General features: G+C 28.4%; 1 protein-coding gene across 1 annotated transcript; it reads left to right on the top strand.

The window, feature by feature from the left end:
• The first annotated feature begins 12,821 nt into the window (after positions 1-12,821).
• On the top strand, positions 12,822-13,942 carry LOC114168903 (MLP-like protein 43). The gene is made up of 2 exons (XM_028053876.1): positions 12,822-13,077; positions 13,477-13,942. Exons 1-2 carry the CDS (start codon positions 12,891-12,893, stop codon positions 13,743-13,745), a joined length of 456 nt encoding a protein of 151 aa, XP_027909677.1. The 5' UTR covers positions 12,822-12,890; the 3' UTR covers positions 13,746-13,942.
• Positions 13,943-21,079: the final 7,137 nt, after the last annotated feature.

Raw genomic sequence — 21,079 nt, forward strand, 5'->3', positions numbered from 1 at the left:
CTGATTGTACACGTTCATTTTTTTTTTCAATTTCACACTGCAAAAGCCAAATTATTAATGATTGCACAATGAGTATATGACATATACTTTTTAGCCAAATTGTCAAATTTTTAGTTATGCGTTATTATTATGACACTATTGACATTTTTTAATGATATAAGAATATATGTATTATAACACTTGCTGATATTCTTAAAACCATACGCTCATTAATAACTCTTTAATGATATATGTATTAGAATTTTAAATTAAAATGAATAAATATAATTAAAATATTATTATTTTAGGTTGTAATAGGAGTGTTTATCGTTTTTTATAGTAGAGTTACTTTTTTATTAATAATTAATTTTAATGATTAATAATGATTAGTTATTATAATAATCCATTTAGATATTAATTTAAAAATAAAAAATTATTGATTATTAAAATATTTATTATTATAAATAAAAGATTATAATTGGTCACTAAATTGGTCATTAATTAATTAGAGACCAATTTAGAAATTAAGTCATTTTGATAGTCAAAACCTAGATAACTAATTTTTAGTGACTAATTTACTTTGGTGGTCAAAATCATGTAGCTAATTTGAAAGACAATTTAGTGACCAATTATATTTTTTTTATTTATAATAGTGACTATTTCAGTAACCAATATTTTTTTACTTTGTGAATTGGTATCAAAATTGGTCATTATAGTAATTAACAATTTTTTGTTACTAAAATTAGTTACTAATAAAATATATTTTTTGTAGTGTTAATATAACACTGCTCAAAACAAAATCCTAATAATAAATCAATGTCATGTCAAAAAAACTTGCTTAAGTCTGTGTTTTTGGAGATAATTATTGTTTACAGGAGATAGGTAGCGATGATTTAGTAGATTTTTCTTGTTATTTTCCGTAGAATTGGAAGCGAGGGAAGGCAATCATTTGCGAGACCGTTGTCCATTTTGTATCCCACTTCTCACATGAGATTTGAGAGTGATTTTAAGTATTTTACTACCATATATCCTTGTTGGACGTTGAGAGCCGACCATAGTGAAGAAGATAACATACACAACAGAGTGGAGGAACCATATTTGTTATATTTGAAATTGGATCTGTTATTGAAAAACCAAATTGAAACTGGATCTATTATTGAAAAACCAAATTGGAACTGGATCTGTTATTGAAGAAACAAATTGAAACCAAATCTGTTATTGTTGAAAGGAAATGAAACCTTTCCTTATTACTGGATCCCCTCCCAAATTCATTTTTGATAAAGAAAAAAAAATAATTAAATTTTTAAATCAATAACATTGAATAATATTTATTTTATTCAAATAATAAATATTATTATTTCAAATGTTAATTTTTTTAATTTAATAAAGAAAAATTATTAAAATAATTATTTTTTCATATCAATTATATTATATTTATTTTATTCAAATACTAAATATTATTAATAATTAATTGTATGTTGTTGTGTGTACTTTTTTAGATATTTGTAGTTTACTTTTTATTAGTGGTGTGGTTGCAAATGTTTTTTTTTCTTTTGAAAATTAAAATATTAATTTTTTTGAATCAAACATATTTTAATATTATTTTTTTTTCAATTAATAAATGTTGTTAATATTTTTATTTATGATAAAAATATATCAAAAATTAATTACAACTAATCTAAATATCATTTTATATTACTTTTTTAGCACCAAGGACAATTAAGTAATTTTACATTTTCATCTATTAAATTTAATTTTGTATTAGTCGCATCAATCAACTCTTTCACAAACGTTCATAAAAATTACTTTCAAATCCAATCAACTATCACCCCAAAATCCATAAAAAAGAACAACATGCACATCACTTTCTAATCAACCAAAATCAATCATCTCCCTCTCCCTCAAATCATCACTTACATAAGAACACACCCTAAGGCTGTGTTCACTTGCAAAGATGGATTTGAGGGAGAGGGAGAGGATGGGTTTGGGTGAATTTGAAAGTGAATGGTGTGTTGTTTTTTTGAAGGGATTTAAATGTGATTAGGAGTGAATTTAGTAGTAAAGTTTGTGAGAGTTAGTGAGTGATTTGATTGATATGATAGATTAAAAAAATTAATATATTTAAAGGAGAGTTTACCATTTTGCCCTTATATAAAAAATAGTATAAATTTGTGTTTGTATGAGTTTAATAATCAGATACGACTATTTGGATCCGGATCTGCACCATCATGGATCGATTCCGCCTCTTGTTGGATCGATTCCAACTTCTCTGGATCGGTTTCTCACATGTTGGGATCGGATGTGGTGACTGCGGATCGGTTCCAAGCTGTTGCAGAACCTTCAGCCACCGTCTCCTTCCACCCTTGCTTCGACGACATCCCTTCCAGGCCACCAACAACCTGCAGCAACCACTGTCTCCTTCCACCGTTGCTTCCACCACATCCCTTCCAGGCCACCAAAAACCTGCAGTAGCTATTTTTTTCTGAGGGAATCTCACTAGCGGCTGAACCTCCACTGTACATGCAAAACACGTGAAAAATTTATGACGAGGGTAAATGCGTCTTTTATTACCACTCTCCTTCAAATCTCTGGTTCATAAGCGTGATGCTAAAATTGATGGATCCTTCAAATCCTCTCACAAACCTGCCTGCAAATCATACCAACTGAACACTGCAAATCACCGCTGATCCATCTCTCCATTTACGTTGCAACAAGAAATACATGGAAGCGAACACAACCTAAATGTCATTATTATGATTGCTACTACATTCATCTTTTTATTTTAAAGAAATTTACAATATTAAGAGAACAAATTATCACGGTTTAACAAAATGAGAGTAAGTTACTTTATAATGACATGGTCTTCTGTGTTTAGATTTGTTTAATACGGAAAAAAGAATTACAAGGTAAAGCTAAAAATGTGTTAAATGTTCATATTTTTAATTTTAATTAAAGCTACTAATTCCATGCACATCACATATAACACGATGGATAAGGCAAAATAACCGCATTTTCAATAATATAGTTGTAACCAATATTCAATGATGTTATTATATACAATGATAAAGTGTTGTAGAAGAATAAGGCGTAACTATCATGGCAAATGAAATGATGGATCCTACATATTTTGCAATGACATCTTTTCTTAATCACCAATCCTTCATTAGTCATTCCTTTTCAACAAAATGTGATGCTTTGTTTATGATGTAGTATAATTGTATGTTTCAGCTTAGTCTTATAGGGAAAGTGCTCATAAGATGGTTATTAATTTTGTTTTTTAGTACAAGGTTTGGATAATCCTATTGTCCCATTTTTAATTCATAGTTATTGTTGATAAAAAAAGAGTTGTTCTCTTTAATTGAAAGTATTTTATTAACTAGGTTCTAAACAAGCTTAATTATATTCAATGTATGTTAATAATTTTTCTAAGGTTTAAGTATGTTTACATTCTTACAAAAACGGTGTAATCAAATTTTAGTTACTAGTTAAATGTATAGTTTAGTTAATTATTGAATGTATAATTTAGTGTATCTACATCTAAGGAATTTAAATTTGGTTTACGAAAAAAATTTAAATCGATTATTGTACAAACAAATATTATTGATTGGTTTTCTATAAGGGTGGGCAAAAAATCCAATTTTTATAATCCAATCCATTTTTTCTATGATCCAATCCATTTAATATCCATTCTATTAAAAATCCAATCCATTTAAAATTCATTTTATTGGATCTGGATATCAATCTAATCTATATTTTATATATTTTATGGATTGGATATCCATTCTCGAAATCTATATTTTCAAAATGGATAATCCAAAATATCCATTCCAAATTTTCACTTTATATTTTTTGTTAGGTTAGGCTAAAGGTTGAGACGGACTAGCCCAAATTTAGTCGTATTTGATTGAGTTGACGTGACCCTATACAAATGGGCCAGGGCCGACTCAGCCAAATCTCAATCGGGGCCAACTCGATTGAATTCGACTGAATTTTGACTGGAACCAACTAGGCTAAATACAGCCAAATTTTTGTCACGGTTGTTTCGACCAAATACGGTCAAATTTTGTCTAGGTCGACTCAGCCCAATGTAGTCAAATTTGGGTCGGGGTTAACTCAACCGAATACTTCTAAATGTCCAGGACCAGCTGGGCCAAATTTTGATCGGGACCGATTTGACAGAAGTAAGCCAAATTTTGTATAGGGTCACGCTAACTCAATCAAATATGACTAAATTTGGACTAGTCGGTCTCAAATTTTAGCCTAACCTAACCAAAAATATAAACTGACCAAAATTTGGTCGAGTCGGCACTAGCCCAAATTTAGCCGTATTCGGTCGACTAAGTCCCGAACGAAATTTGACTATATTCAACTTAGTCGGCTGTGATGGAAAATTGGCCATATTCAGTCGAGTCGGTCCCGACCGACAAATTTAATGGAGTCAACCTTGACCGAAATTTGACTGATCAGGCCCTGACACAAATGTGGCATATTTGGCCAAGTCGGCTTTGGCCAAAATTTGGTCGTATTAGGCAAAATCGACCCTGGCCGAAATTCAGTCGAATTCAGTCAAGTCGATCTCAACTAAAATTTTGTTAAGTCGACCTTGACCCAAATTTGGTCATGTCGCTCCCAACCGAAATTCGTTCGAAAGTCATCCAAGTTCATCCCATGCTGAAATTTGGCCTCGTTGGCCCCGACAAAAAATCTGCCAAATTCTATGGTGTCAGCCCTATGGACACAAGTTTTAAAAAATTTAATTTGAATTTATTTTATGAAAAATGGATTTTGGATTTTGAACTTGATCCAAATATTTAGATCTGGATTTAAACTTGATCTAAATATTTGGATCTGGATTTTTTAAAAAATCCAATCTACTTTTTTTGAAAAAATGGATTTGGATCGAAAATCTAATCCAATTATTTGGATCCAAATCGGATGTGGATTGGATCATTAAAAATTCAATCCATGATCACCCCTAGTTTTCTAGATTATGCAACTATTTATAGGGCTACACTATATTTAAATTTTTTTTAGATTGGTTATTATTACATAATTGGTTGGTTTTATATGCAAAACTCATTAGCACCTTTGTCATCCCCTTCATAAACTTTTGTCTACTCCTGTCCTTTCAATAGAGAAATTACCTTTTAGATTTTTTTTAAGCAAAGTATAATTTATATACATGTATATACATGAAACATTAGGGGTATCTCAACCCTTACAAAATGTTTTTTGTTCTCAATAGAGATATTACATTTAATTCCACCAAATTCCCACACTTCTAGCCTTAACAATGATAAATATATTTTGTTTTCACATATTAAAATTTGTTTTGCATTGAACATTCTTAGTTCAATAGTAAAGATTGTATTTCTTCTATATATTAGTGTAACATATACCTTTTCAATTGAAGAGTAGTATTTGTTGCAACCCTTGAATGTGAAGTTCTTGTAAGATTAATGAGCCTTTTGTGGTGTTGTCCATAATTATGCAACTTCCAGTGGTGCATCCCATAACATTCCAAATAAATTTCTTGTATCCGTTGATCAGGTTCGCGTGACCCCAATTTAAAATGGATTGAAACTGAAACATATTGTCATTTCTCATGATACATTTCATTCCATCCTCCAGATTTGGTATTGTTGAGTAACAATGTTGATCCTTCACTTTTTGATAGTGTGCGTCTTTGATGTGGCACTGATAATACACTCTACCTATAACCCATCTGTCCTTGTATGTCCTTGCACTTGTATAATATTTTTTGCAAAAGCAAACCTATAGGCTAAACTGCTTGAGTGTGGTTACTGCATTGTATCTTTTTGTATTTGCATAAACCCCATTCTTTTATTTCATAGCTAGTCCATCTCGTGTGGTTATTATCATACTTGATGTATTATGTTTTGCCCTTTATTTGAATCAATTTAGTTCCTGAGATGGTTTGTTTGTTTTCTAACTTAAAAGTGTGCCCAATGTTCTAGCTATGTTGTTTTAGAGTCTATCACAGTAATGTTCTAATACAATGCATAGGGCAAACATACCAATCGAAATATGAGAAAGTTGTCTTGTCATTTTTGCTCCTTATCCATGCCCACATTCTCAATTGTGCCATACATAAAATTTCCTCTACATCAGGCTTGCTTTTTCTAAATATAATTCTATTTCTTTGATTCCATATACACCATATAATTTCTATCCACATTCCCTTCTAGATCACATTTCCATTTTGGTTTAGCTCTACTAGGTAGAACTGTTTGAAATGTATCCTTAGCTGGTTATGGTATACATTACTAACTCCTACCCAAAAGTCACACATATTCCATACTCTAGCTGCTATCTTACACTCAAAGAACAAATGATTTGTTGTTTCCTCAGTCCCCCCACACATGGCACATAAAACAGCGTCCAAGTTGCATCCCCTCTACCTTAAGTGTACCTTTGTAGTAATTCTATTTAGCATAACCTTCCAACCAAAGTATTGGGTAGATGGTAATATCCTAACTGCCCATAATGTTGTAAAGAGTGTTGTATCTTCATGGCTAGAGTTGTCATACAACTTCCTATAGGCATCTTTAGCTGTGTAAACTGTGATGACCAAATTTTTATTTATTTATATATATATATATAATTATTTTAATATTAATTTTTATATTATACTAAAAAAAATTAAAACATAATTTACAATAACATATAACATAATTAAAATATTCACATATACATATATTTATATATTTTACAATACTGTATGCATATTAAATTTACATCATTTGGTACATATTATATTTTCTACACTAAAGAGGAAGAAGTATTATTTATTTACAGTTTCCCCCTCATATATTGGTCTTCAAGCATGTGGAGGAAAAAAGTTATGGATAGGGTTCAATTAGACTATTAGGGGTAAATAAAAAGTGACTCGTATTTGTCCTTCAAGATAACCGGTGCCTTTGGAGCATTTAAGAAGGTGATAGTAGAATTTCCAGTTACTTGGAATGTTCAAATTGTTTACCGCATTAGTTTGCCATACGTTTCCCAGAAATACTGCTACTATATCAACAAGAAATGGGTCAGACATGTTAGGGATAACCATCTACGATGACATTATACTATTTTCTTATACACAACCATAAAATAGGGAAGTGAGACAACTATCACATGAAAATATAACATACTTTAATGAAATAAAATAAAATGAAAAATCTTTTCAAATTCATAAAACTTGGATCTTTATTTTATTTTATAAAGATTTTGATTAATTTTGTAGTAACTAATCAGGATAATTGAGTCTCATCATGACCAACAAAGTTACTCAAGAATATCTCATCTTGAGTACCAACTATTTAATTCCCCAAGGTTATACCTTCAACTACAAAAATCAAATCTTTATTTATCATAAGTTTTATTTTGATGTTAAATCATATAATTATATAAATAAATAAATAGGATCGGTGCATAACTAAAAATAAATAAAGAGGATCAATACATGACTTGAGATCTATATAAGTAATTAAAAGAGGGTAAATATAAATTGAATAAATATGACCAATGCAATGAAGATGAATATAAGTAAATAAATAAGAACAGGAACTAAATATAAGTTATAATGAGGTTACATGCATCTCACTTAAAAGTAAATATAAAATTAAAAATAATTATTAAGAGATAAAAAAATAAAAGTAAAAAGGTAAAATATTAAATGTCTCCTCCCTTTACCTTATTTATTGTGGAAGATATACCAAGGTTGTATTGAGACTTTAATGATATATTTTCTTTTTTCTTTACTGCACTTAGACCACCTATTTCTTATACTAGATGAACTTGATGAATAATTTCAAAGCACTAAACTCTTTTTGTTTTTGACTTTTACCTCACCCTTCATCCCTTCACCCTTCACCTATTTATACTACTTAAGTAATGATTAGTGTTAGTTTTATTTTAACCAAATTATTTCCAACACTGTGTCCATTACATTGCTAACTAAACATTTCGATCCTGATATTTTATTTTCAGATGGATGTGCATTTATTGCTATTCTTTCCATGTTTACATGTTTTTATTACATGTGTTTGCAGAATATAAATATATATATATATATATATATATATATATATATATATATATATATATTATAATTAGATTTTGTTTTTTCTTTCTTTTACTTATGGATTACCTTTGAATATGTAACTTTGTTTATAACTCAATCATTCACCATACACATTTGTTTTATTTACGTTTCTTATATTATTATAATAGAAAAGATTCTTTCTCATTAATATATATATATATATATATATATATATATATATATATATATATATATATATATTCTAAAATATTTAATATATTTCTTATAAAATATTCAATTATATGTATATTTTGGAATAATATGTATATTATATTCATATATTCATAATTTATTATAATAGATATGTTATTATTTTTAATAATATGTATATTATATATATATATATATATATATATATATATATATATATATATATATATATTATAGATACATATTAAAATGCTTATAAATAAAGTAATCTATTCCTTCATCGTTCCATACCCAAGTGTCCCTTTCCTTTGTTAATTGAATTATAGACATATGTGACATGTACACACACTTGTGATTTTTCTCATTCAAACCATTATTGCCTCTAATGCATGTTGAATTCCCACTTGTTTTCAATCCATTGGCCTAACTCTCCTAGAATTACTTTTTCATATTTGAATTAGCATATAATCTAGGATATGTTTCCATGAGTGTCATTTCATTAAGCAATTTATCTTCCCAAAATTTTATCCCTTTTCCTGAACTAATTTCCATTTTATGTTTTCGTCAAACCAACTTTCTTTTGAACTTTAACAAGTACTCCTCAAATCTCTTCACCACAAAGATTCCCCTTTAAGGCATTATGCATCATTTAGGTTTCTCCATGATCCGTACGTAGAGTCTATTATGTCCTTTCATAGCCCTGCTTTTTCTGATCCTAATCTCCACTTCCATTTCTCTAGTAAAGCCATGTTAAATGGTTTGATATCCTTAATCCCTAGACCACCCTCTTCCTTATTTTGACACAATTTCCCATTGGACCCAAGCTATCTTTCTACCCTTTGTTCTCCATCCCCACAAGAATTGCCATTGTATTTTCTTAATCTCTTCACCAGATAGGTTGACATCTTAAACATAGACATGTAGTATAAAGGTAGTGTTGTTATAATAGATTTTATTAGGCACACTCTTCCAGCAAAGGTTAAATGACTACCCTTCCATTTTTTTAATCTACTCCTAATTTTATTGATCACAAGTTGCCAAAAGTTTGTTTCCTTAGATTACCTCCGACGTACTTAAATAAATGGCACTTTCATTATTCCACAATTGAGAATGAGCGAAAACTTCTTTATTTCGCTCTCATCTACACCCATTCCTCCAATTTTTCTCTTGTGAAAATTCACTCTAAGGCTTGATATTAATTCAAAGCATTTAAGAATACTTTTGATAACCATTATATTTGTAGTGTCTACCTTACATGTGAACAATGTATCATCTCAAACCGCAGCATATTCACTGTTATCTCTTTTTTTCCCCACTTTCACTCCTTCTAAAAATTGTTTTTTCGCAACTTGTCTACCATCCCAGCTAAACCTTCTACTACTATTAAGAATAAAGAAGGTGCTAATGAGTCTCCTTGTCTATGACCTCTTTTGGCTTGAATTCTTGAGTTGGACTATCATTAACCAGGATTGATATTGTAGATGATTCTAAGCAACCTTTTATCCACCTAATCCATGTCCCATAATAACCCAATCTTTCTAGCATGTAATATAGAAAATTCCACTTTACCGTATCATATGTTTTTTCATAGTCTACTTAACTATTGCACACTTTTTCTTTTTCCATCTAGCCTCCTCTACCATTTTATTTACCTATATAGAATACTGTCCAATAACCCTCTACCCTTAATGATTACAGATTGTGTAGTAACAATTATGCTACGGAGTAGATTTTTCAGCATATTAGATAACACTTTGGATATGATCTTGTACATGCATTCTACCAAAGATATTGGTCTATATTCGTCTAGGCTAATAAGATTATCATTTTTAGGGATTAGCACTATAAACTATGTATTACAGCCCCTAGGTATGGGTTCTTTCTCCTGAAAATCATCAACTGCTAGTTATCAAGATATATAATGATTGATGCATCACTATGAGAATTGACTTTGTCAAATTTTATTAAGTTTGAGATTGTTTGATGATTCAAGTGTCTTTTTTTTATCAATGTGTTTGTCATCCAAACAGATCTCCAACCTTTATGAATCAATCTCAGTAGCAATGATGATGACATAAATTTGAACCACTAAAGTGTCATAGAAAATGTAATAATTGTGAAATAACTAAAACTAGCTCTCTCCTAACTATCTACCACACAAAAAAGTAAACAAATAATAAAAGAAAAATCCACAAAAGAGAATTAGCTAGAAGGTAAATGAAGGAAAGAGCAAGAAAGAATCACACTGAGAAAATTAATGTAGTTCAATTGAAGAATTAATGAACTTCAATTTATAATCGCCACTAAAATTTATCAATACATATAAATTCATAATACCAAATATGGTGACCACATTTCAATTGAATAGGATTTCTCTACTCTAGGCCAAATATCTATGATGGACTTTGATAGTTAAAAGGCAATGAACAAATCTCTTAAAATCTTAGAAAAACGTTAGAAAAAAAAAATAAAAGAGACAAAAGTTTAGAGGGATATTAATTTTCTTTTAAGAATAAAACTTGAATAATTAATTTTTCTATTTATAAACTTTATATCTTAGATAAACTATCTTCACTTTTAACTAGATTTTTACCAACATCACATTAGACAAATGTACTTGATTATATGATGATATGTTAGGCCTTTTACTTTAGGATATGACTTTTTTTTAGTAATAGGAATGGCTTTTTCTATTTCTTTTGTTTAATGATTGTTGTGTCATGAATTTTGGTATAGGGCCATATTCTTTGTTTTCCTTTTCATAGATAACTTTGTGATGCACCTAATCGCACCACAACTTTCATTAAAATAAGAATTTAATTAATTTAATTAATTAATTAAAATTACTAATTCAAATCTTGAATTGTCATCATCATCATAGTAATGGTGTCTCTTCAAAAGCTTTATGAATATAATAATAAGAAGGGTTGGACCTACAATTTGAATATTGGATATTAAGAAGGATTTGCTGACAATGTGATGAGATTTTGGAAATTATGTAGTCTTAAATATTGCATGATCTTGATCAAATACCAAATCATAGCATGTAAGAATAATTTGAATCTATGAAAATAGTAAATAATGAACACTAGATGACAATAATGATTCACATCATCCATTAATTTCCGAATGACAAGACCGTGAATAACTGCTTCATTGTTGTTTATATGGAAAAGCCTCAGTCAGAGATATGTTTCTTCGTGTAACTGCTGCATGTAAAGGTGTTTTGAGCGGGAAACATTTTGTTATATAATATTATCACGTTTGTATTATATTATTATATTATATAATAATAACGATTGCTCTTATTACAATAAAATATTATATTATTTTCCAAAATATAATTTATTAGAGTTGAATAAGCTTTTAAAAGGTAGCTTTTCTTCCAAGCTAAAAATTGTAAAATTATTTTTTAAATTTAGTTTTATATTATGTATAATATATATTTCGGTTCAATCAACACTTATTATAAAAATGTGGTAAATTAGTTGTTAAGGAAAGTTGGTTTAGTCAACTTTAATTGATAGTAATCATTTTTCTTTATTTTTTAATTAATTAGACTAACATTAAATTTATTTGTTTAGATTAATATTGATTAGGTATTGCTAGTATAACATTTGTTTACGGATTAAGTATGTTTCAGTCCTTCAACTTTGACACAAAATTAGAATTCTCTGTTCCAAACTTTAATATATTTTAGTTCTCAAACTTTCAAAATGAATGAATATAGTACTTTAACTTAATTACGTTAATATTTTTTAACATTTCAAACGCGTTTTTAAGTTGACATTGAAGCAAAAACTTGTCAAACAGAATAAACATTTTAAATGCTAGCATCAAACATGTTTGATGTGTCAAGAGATTTAACGTAATTGTATTAAAAAAAACTATTTTTATTCATTTTTTAAGTTTTGGGACTAAAATGTATAATAGTTTTGAACATGAATGAATTTCAATTTCGCATTAAAGTTCAGGTATTAAAATCCTATTTAACCCTTTATTTTAAATAATATCAATTTAGTTATTTCCAATTTTTATTTCTATACCATGAATTCGTGTATTGATAAATAATAAAACTGTAGATTATTAACGTAATCACATAAATTTAAAGATAATAAAAATGATGTAATCCGTATGAGTTTGATTTAAGGAAATTAAAACACAATTTTCCTCTCGTAGTGCTCTATACTCATCCCATTCATCTATAATTATTCTTTTTTATCTAAATATTTTTTTCATTCACATTAGTCTCTTTCACCATACGAAAATTATGATCTCACACTGATAAATTAGCATCATGTTGTACATTGAGTGCAAATTCGACACACTAGTGTCAATTTACACTATATATATATATATATATATATATATATATATATATATAATAATAATAATAAAATATTAATAGATATATGCTGTTAGATAGATTTGGATTTTCTGATTAGGTATTTTCTTTTTGTGTAGGGTATAGAAATGGACCCCAAAGTTTAATTAATTAGTTAAATGTCAGGGTAGGTAAATTATGTTCATATATATATATATATATATATATATATATATTATATAAGTAGAATATGGTGGTAATATTCTTCACCATCTCCCACCCTTCTTTTTTTGTTTCATATATTCTTTCTTTATCATCATGACCCTTGCTGGTAAAATAAGCACTGAAATTGGGGTTCATGCAACTGCTGCAAAGTGGTTCAACCTCTACACAACCAAACTGCATCATGTTCAAAACCTTACTGATAGAATCCATGGAGTCAAGCTGCATCATGGTCATGACTGGCATCGGAATGAGTCCATCAAACACTGGACTTACACCATAGGTAACTCAACTTCTCACCATATTAACCTACAAATCAAAAATCGCATAAATTCATTATTTTAAGGTTTGGAGTTAAAGATAATGTTAATCTTTTATTTAAATTGAATTTATCTTTCATTGATGTTGTATCTATCTCGTAAATCTCTTAACAAATTTATGATATACAAATATATATAGGTTTCTCTCCGTATATATATGGCTCAACTTTTTTATTTTACTCGATGCGAAACTTAGATTAGATTGATACTTGAATTTTCTCAAAGTCCATATTACTACGATTTGGAAATAATGATTCTGATTAAAGAAATTAAAATTGAAGGGAAAAAAAGATTATAAATTCGTTTAGTTATCTCTATGATTCTCACACATTGTTTATGTTTGATTGTTTGAGAAAGAACAGAAGGTAAGGTTATAACATGTTATGAGAGCGTTGAGTCGGTTGATGAAGCAAACAAAAGAATCACATACAAGCTCTTCAATGGAGACATAGATTCGCAGTTTAAGATGTTTAAGCTGATATTTGAAGTTGTTGAGGGTGATGGTGGTGCTATTATCAAATGGAGCGTGGAATATGAGAGGGTTAATGAAGAAGTTGATCCTCCATATGGGTATATAGAGTGCTTGCACAAATGCACAAGAGATATTGATCATAATCTTCTCAAGGAATAGCTTCAAAAGTTTGTAATATGAAGCCCTAGGGAAAGTGTTTATATGATCAGTATAATAAATAATGGCTTTGACATTGCCCTAGGGTAAGACCTTATCTGTATAATAATAATATATGTTTGTGATGTTTGACAAGAAGGATGCTTATGAAGATCCTTTGTTTGCATGGAATAAATTTGGGTATTTTCTGATTTGGTTCATTTGAATTCTTATGATTTCCTCAAAATTTTCAATAAAATGTTGCATTTTACGGTATGTATATTTAGTTTGAATTTGGTCCACATACTAATTTCATCGATTAAATAAGATAAAATTGTTTAATTTTATTTTTGAGATTACTTAGATGGTAAATAGATAATCTTTCTTCTATCGAAAGTTAATCCTTTATTTTTGTTATTGGAAAAGTTGAACTTTTAACCTCTTCCATCTGAATCTTCATTTAACATCTTTCAAACCAACTTTATATCTTCCAAATGTTATTTTCTTTTCAATTTTTATCACTAAATCAACTTTATCCTAATAATCGGTCTAATGTTTAATATTTCAAACATTTTTCTTTGAAGTTAAGTTATTTAATAAAAACCTTATATAACTTGTAAAATTTGTAGTTAATAATTTAAGTAATGGATAAAATATACACCATGATAATATTAATAACTAATACAAGATTTTAGTGAAAAAGGAAAAATAATATAATAAATCTTTCTTTTTTTCTCAAATGCTTTCTTCTCGTTTTCTATCTTTAGTCACAATATAACACTTAGCTATAACAATATATAAAGAGAATTCTTTTTTTTGTCCATATTTTATAATATCAATTATATCCTTTACAATATAATTATTTATTAATTTTTTTTAAAATTAACGGTTACTTTTATTTATATTCTATAAAACTGTTTATCTTTTTTTTTATTCATCAACAATTATTCTCTCTATTCATTTCATTTTATTTTTAATAAATATATATATATATATATATATATATATATATATATATATATTTATTTTATATATTAACTTAATAACATTACACTATTATCACCTATTAATATAATATCATTCATATTTAAAAAATGTGTATGTGTATCATTCATATTACAAAAATGTGTATGTGTTTAAGTTAGTGTTCATAGAGACGCTTGTATTTATGTAAAACATTTTTAATGTTAGTGAAACTTATATTTATATTTATGTAATCTGACGATTTTTAAAACAGAGAACGATTTTGTATACAATAACTCTATTGTAAACTATTTTTTCAATTTCTAAAAAATAAATTAGAAGCAATTTTTTAATTTAATTTTTTATACAAAACTTATAACAGCTACATATAAAAACCATTGTTGCAGGTCTAACTTTAGAAAAACTATTTTCAAATATCTAACACAAAAAATCGTTTTCATATTTACTTATTTTTCAATTTTTATATCATACTTTTATTTTAATGATCATATTACTTTTAATATTTATCTATTTTTTCTCTATTATTTGTAGGTATTTATACGCCTAACAACTTACTTTCAACCACCAGTATAATTAATGTAGTAATTGTCTCACATGCACATTTGACTATATATTATTTTTATTTAATTTTAAACATAATTTAATGTATACAATTAATAATAAAATATATAATATAAAAATGTATACTTTTATATATATATATATATATATATATATATAATTAGCAAATTCACTTTTTAATCAGAAGTATACTTATATATATTTTTTATTTTTAATGTTTTCAAAAATATAACACTATACTTTTTATTTATGTTTTATATATGAAAATATAAATTTTAAAAATTCTAAATTGCACAATTATGAAAATCCCCTTTCTAGCTTATGAATTCCAATAGGGAAAATTCATGCAAGAAAGCAGTTTGGCACATGTTATCAACAAATTTGAGAATAAATTGGCAGCTTGAAAAGGAAAATCTTCGTCTTTTGTAGGGAGAATATGTCTCATAAATTCAGCCTTCATAATTTTACCAATTTATTACTTGTCCCTTTTTATAATCCCACCTAGTGTTAGAAATATTAAGCAAATACAAAGAATATTCCTATAGGGTTAGGTTGCAGAAGGTAGGAAAATAGGATGGGTTAAGTGGAAATCGGATGGTGAACACATCTTCATGGACAATTCAACCACTGTTACAGGGTTAGGTTGCAGAAGGTAGGAAAATAGGATGGGTTAAGTGGAAATCGGATGGTGAACACATCTTCATGGACAATTCAACCACTGTTACAGGGTTTGGTAAAGGAAAAATACTCTTAAAATTTACCTCTAAAAAAACTTCAGCTTTGAATGATGTGTTGTATGTCCTTTCCCTTCTTAAAAACTTAGTTTCGGGTAGTTTGTGTAAAACAATTAAGGATCTTTAAGATTTAAGATTTTCACACAATAAAATATAAAAGAGCACTAACCTTGATTCATAAGAGATTATGTGAGTATGCATTCTTCAATTTGTAATTTGTGTGCTATATGATCATCGTTTCCCAATCTATCCTTTGCCTTTCTTTTCTCTTCTCACACATTCTTGGATGAATTATTGTAAAAAGAACCTTATGCCAGATACAGAACCCCAATCCAGTGGCGGAACTTGGACCAAAATCTTAGGAGAGCCAAAATTAACTTTTTATATGTAAATTATTATTTTTTATATTAAAATAAAATTATTTCCTCACATAATTTTCTATATTCAAAACAAGCATATATGATAATAGAATCCAGAAAAATATGATAATAATATATATGAAAGTGTAACATAAAGTTTATTATCAATAATCATATATTAAAAAAAGCAAAAATTACCTCTAGTGTTTCTCAATGTTATTTCAATTACTTAAAATCTTGAACAATGGATTCATAACTGAAATATGTTGCAATATCCCTTACAATATGGATTATTATAGTGCTTGTTATAAAATATTTTAAAACCTATAAAAAAAACACTAAAAATGGTTAAAACATGTTGATGACAAACAGCTGAATGCCAACTAGAATTAAATGAAAATCAATTCAATTACATGTAACAATAAAAACATTTGAGTCAAGTTGTCTGCTTGGTTTTTTACTAAAAAATAGTACAGTAAGCAATATGCAACATTTTTTAATTGCGAATACCGAATACTTTAGCCATAAAGGAAATAAGTTAAATCATGTGTATTAGAATCTTCTTGAATAACCATCTTTAGTAGACAACGCATAATTTTCTAGATCCATTTGATATGAACCCCATATTTTAGATAAATCCTTCGTACCTCATCAATTTGATTTGGTAGGTATTGTCGAATTTGAGGAGGTTTTCCCGGATCACATTCTAAAGAATTTTCAAATTCATTGTATGTAACTCTAGGAACTTTAAATAGTTGTTTTTCATTTTCTTCATTTTTTGGATTATCGTGAAGTTTCTCAAGTTTAGATGACGTAGATACATTTTTTTCATTTGCATCACAAGCATTCCTTTTGAAAAAAGAATCAATTCTTCTACTCTTTATCATAATTTTTCTAATGTAAATTTGTCACCCTCAACTATTTCGGAAAAGATAAAATTATGAATACCCCAACCAAATTAAATCTCAAAACCAAAACTCAATATTTTAAGAAAATTAACACCTTCTAAATGGTCTCTTACCTTAAAGTAGATTCCTAATATTGTTCTTCCCTTATACAACTTCAAAGGCTAAAATAGCTCTATCTACACAAAGAGAGTTTGATGAACAATTAGAGCATGATTTTATGATCATAAAGATATGCCTAGAGCGTAGAAAAGCCATAAAGAAGAGGAAAACATATTGTTTCGAGAAAAAAAAAAGGATAAAGAATGAACTTACTCAAAAGAAAGAATTGTTCGATCCAAAATGTTTCTTAACTCCTCAATTTTGTTGTGGTGCTGTTTGATTTTGAAAATGATAAGAGATTAATGGTAAAAATTGGAATGGAAAGAAGAACATAAAAAAAGATGAAAGTATTGAAGAGAAAAAAAATCAAATAAAGAAGTAAAATAATTTACAACAGAGAGAGAAAACATGATTTTTAAATTTAAATAAAACTTTTTAAAACTAAATTATGTAAATAATATAATAATGTATAAATATATTTTTAATATATATATATATATATATATATATATATATATATATATATATATAAAATAAAGAAAAAAAAAGCATTGGGGGACTCCCCCTATCATACGTAAGTTCCGCCATTACCCCAATCCCTTTTATAAATCAACATCCATCAAGTTAGCTTGTATTTTATCTTTATTTTATTTGATTATCACTTCCCATAATAACCAATAGTTTAAATTTTATTAAATCACAACTAGGTCCATCATAATATTTCAAATGAGTCACATAATAGAATTAATTCGTCAATTAATTCTAACATTCTTCCACTTGACTCATATGATGTCATAACATCATGTGATTTAATACATAAACATAATGATCTTACATAAATTTGTTCCATCATTATTCATGATTAAAGATACAGAAATAATAAGAGTCATGGTGGTCACACATCATTCGGTCAACATGATCCCTTCCATGTATTATTGTATATCATCCCTTTCTCCTTAATATGACCTTAAAACTACGAGAAGTTCATAATGCATAATGGGTTCAAACATAATGTCTATATATATAGAAAGAACACATGACAAAAATAATTTTCAAAACTTTATTAGATTATCACCCCTTAAATTTAAAAATAAAGTTGTATTTTGATTATAAATTATAATTTTAATTTAACAAATGTTTAATTCTTGATATGAATTTGAAGAATTACTTGATATAGCAATAAATGAGAAAGATTTTATCAGCACTAAACTTCTACTCTTTTAAGTAAAAGGACCAGGGATAATATTTTTTTCTTGTATTAATAGGATTTGAATATATTAGTGAGTGTAGATATAATTATCGTTATAGTTGTCTCAGTTCTCTTTTAAGTAAAAAAAAATACAAAGTATTTTGGGTATTTGGGTCAAACGTCCACTTAAACAATTTGCCAAGTCTTCAAGTTTTCACTTCTATTATCCATTCGGTTCTCCTGTTCGTCAACCAATCGGGGTACTTGTCGAATGTGCTCTGATGTTAAAGTTAGTGGTCAATCGCTCGGTGGAAATAATAAATGTTGTAATTAATGCGAGAAAAAGTCCCAACATCCATATTTTGACCTGTATTTATACACTACAAAAAAAAAACACAATTTAGCAACTAACATTATCGACCTAAAAACATTGGTCGCAAATTGCGACTGAAATAGCAATCGAACAAAAGTAGTTGCAGATTAGTGACTGAAATAGTGACCAAATGAGTGCATAGTAACATTTATTCATATAGCGACATAAATAGCGATTGAATATTGTTAGTCGCTAAATGTAATGTTTAGCCACCAAATTAGCGACCGAAATAATCTTAAAATAGACACAAAAGATTTGTAATATGTTTAATATGTTTATTAGCGACCGAATCTTTTTGGTTGTTAAACATAATGTTTTTGGTCGCAACTACATAATTTTGGTCGCTATTTTGGTCGCTAAATGATTTGCGATCGATTTTAAGCCTTTTAGCGACCGAAATAGGTGGTCGCTAAAATGTTTTTTTTTTAGTAGTGATAGTTTCTCACATGGACCCGTGATTAGAGCTGGCTTAATCATGGCCAATATTGTTTTTTAATCCTGATTACTAACCTTTTTGTGCTAATTAGATGACTGGTTAATTCATTCCGACGCTATTCGACATTACTAATCGAACGACATGACGCATACTTTATGTAAAGGACAAGGATGAAATCCTAGGGACAGTCCAATTGCTAATACTAGGAGGGACCGCTCGGCAGCTGAGCGGTTGCTGATCATATCAATAGAGATCTTCTTCGAAGTAATCTCACACGATCGGCGAATACACATTTGATTACATCTTTGGAATATTTTTTTGAAGTAATCTCACATGACCGGTCGGTAGAGCCCACCAACTAGCCCATACAGTATGTAAAGAATGATGAAATTTGTTAGCTTAGAGAGCTTGAATATGCTTGGAATTTTTCGGTAGAAACAAACAACATCTACTAAAGAATCTCTTCTTTCGTTGATCCCATTTTTCCTTTACCAGCAATAAAATTTGTATTAAAATAAAGTATTTACGTAACATACAGTTTCTAGAAACTTAAATATTATATTTAGATAAGATAATTTAGAAGGGAAAATTATTTATTTGAAAAAATTTAAAACTTTTTACACTAAAATGATTTGTTTGGATAGAGTAATTTGAAAGAAATTAAAGTTTAAGGAATTTTGGGAGGTGTTTCGAATGAATAAAGTAGAATAATTTCAAATACCCTTAAAAATATAGAAAATTTGAAATTTCACTCCTTTTCACCTCACTCTCACTCCACTCACGAAAGTTGACCCGAGCCAACACATGTTGAAGACTCAATCTAGTATGCTCCAACTAAAGGCACAATCGAGCCAGTTGGGCCAAAAGTTGAATCGATTCAGTCATAGTCAAAGTTCGAGACTACTTGGCCCAAGTCGAAGGTCAAACTAGGTTAGTTGGGCAAAGGTTGAAACAAGTTTATGCAAGATGAAGGTCAAGTTGATTTAACGCAAGCCGAAAGTCGAACCAAATTAGCCTGAATAGAAGGTCAAGATGATTTTTCCTAGGATGAAGGATGAATCGAGTTCGGTCATGGCCAAAGGTCAAGATGAGTTGGTCGGACCAATGGTTGAGAGGACTAGACCCAAACCTAAAGGTGGAGATGGGTTTAAATGAGTCAAAGGTCGAGCTAGGTTAAATTGAATTGAAAGTCAAGCTGGGTCGGATCAAGTCAAAGGTTAAGACGAATTGGCATTAGTTGAAGGCTCTGAAGATTGAGACTAGTCGACCTAGACCGAAGGTTGAGTTAAATTAACTTTGACTGAAAAGATAGAATTGAGTTGTCCAAATATTTTTAAAATAAAATTTTACTTTAAAAGAGAAATTAAATTACTTTATACAAGTAAAAAAAATCTAAAATATTTTAATTACATATCAAACAAAATAATCATAAAATAAAAAGAATTGAATTATAAATAATTCAGATATCATGTATTTCAATTTGTTGAGAGGGTTAAAATCACTCTTCTCCAAGTAATAACATTAATCCATTGGGTTCCATCATTCACCCCAACATAAAGTCAATCCTAAATATATATAATTGTAATATACAGATTTTGTGGAAATGCTATGTATAGCACCATTTTTTTTTAAATGAACTTATTCTTCATAATTTAAAGAAGTAATCTTAAATAAATTATCTAATAGGAAGCCATTTTTTTAAATACTTTTATACA

Source organism: Vigna unguiculata, chromosome 11 (assembly GCF_037176805.1).
Source record: "Vigna unguiculata cultivar grain cowpea cultivar isolate G323 ecotype 2 chromosome 11, ASM3717680v1, whole genome shotgun sequence".
NCBI classification, from domain to species: Eukaryota; Viridiplantae; Streptophyta; class Magnoliopsida; order Fabales; family Fabaceae; genus Vigna; species Vigna unguiculata.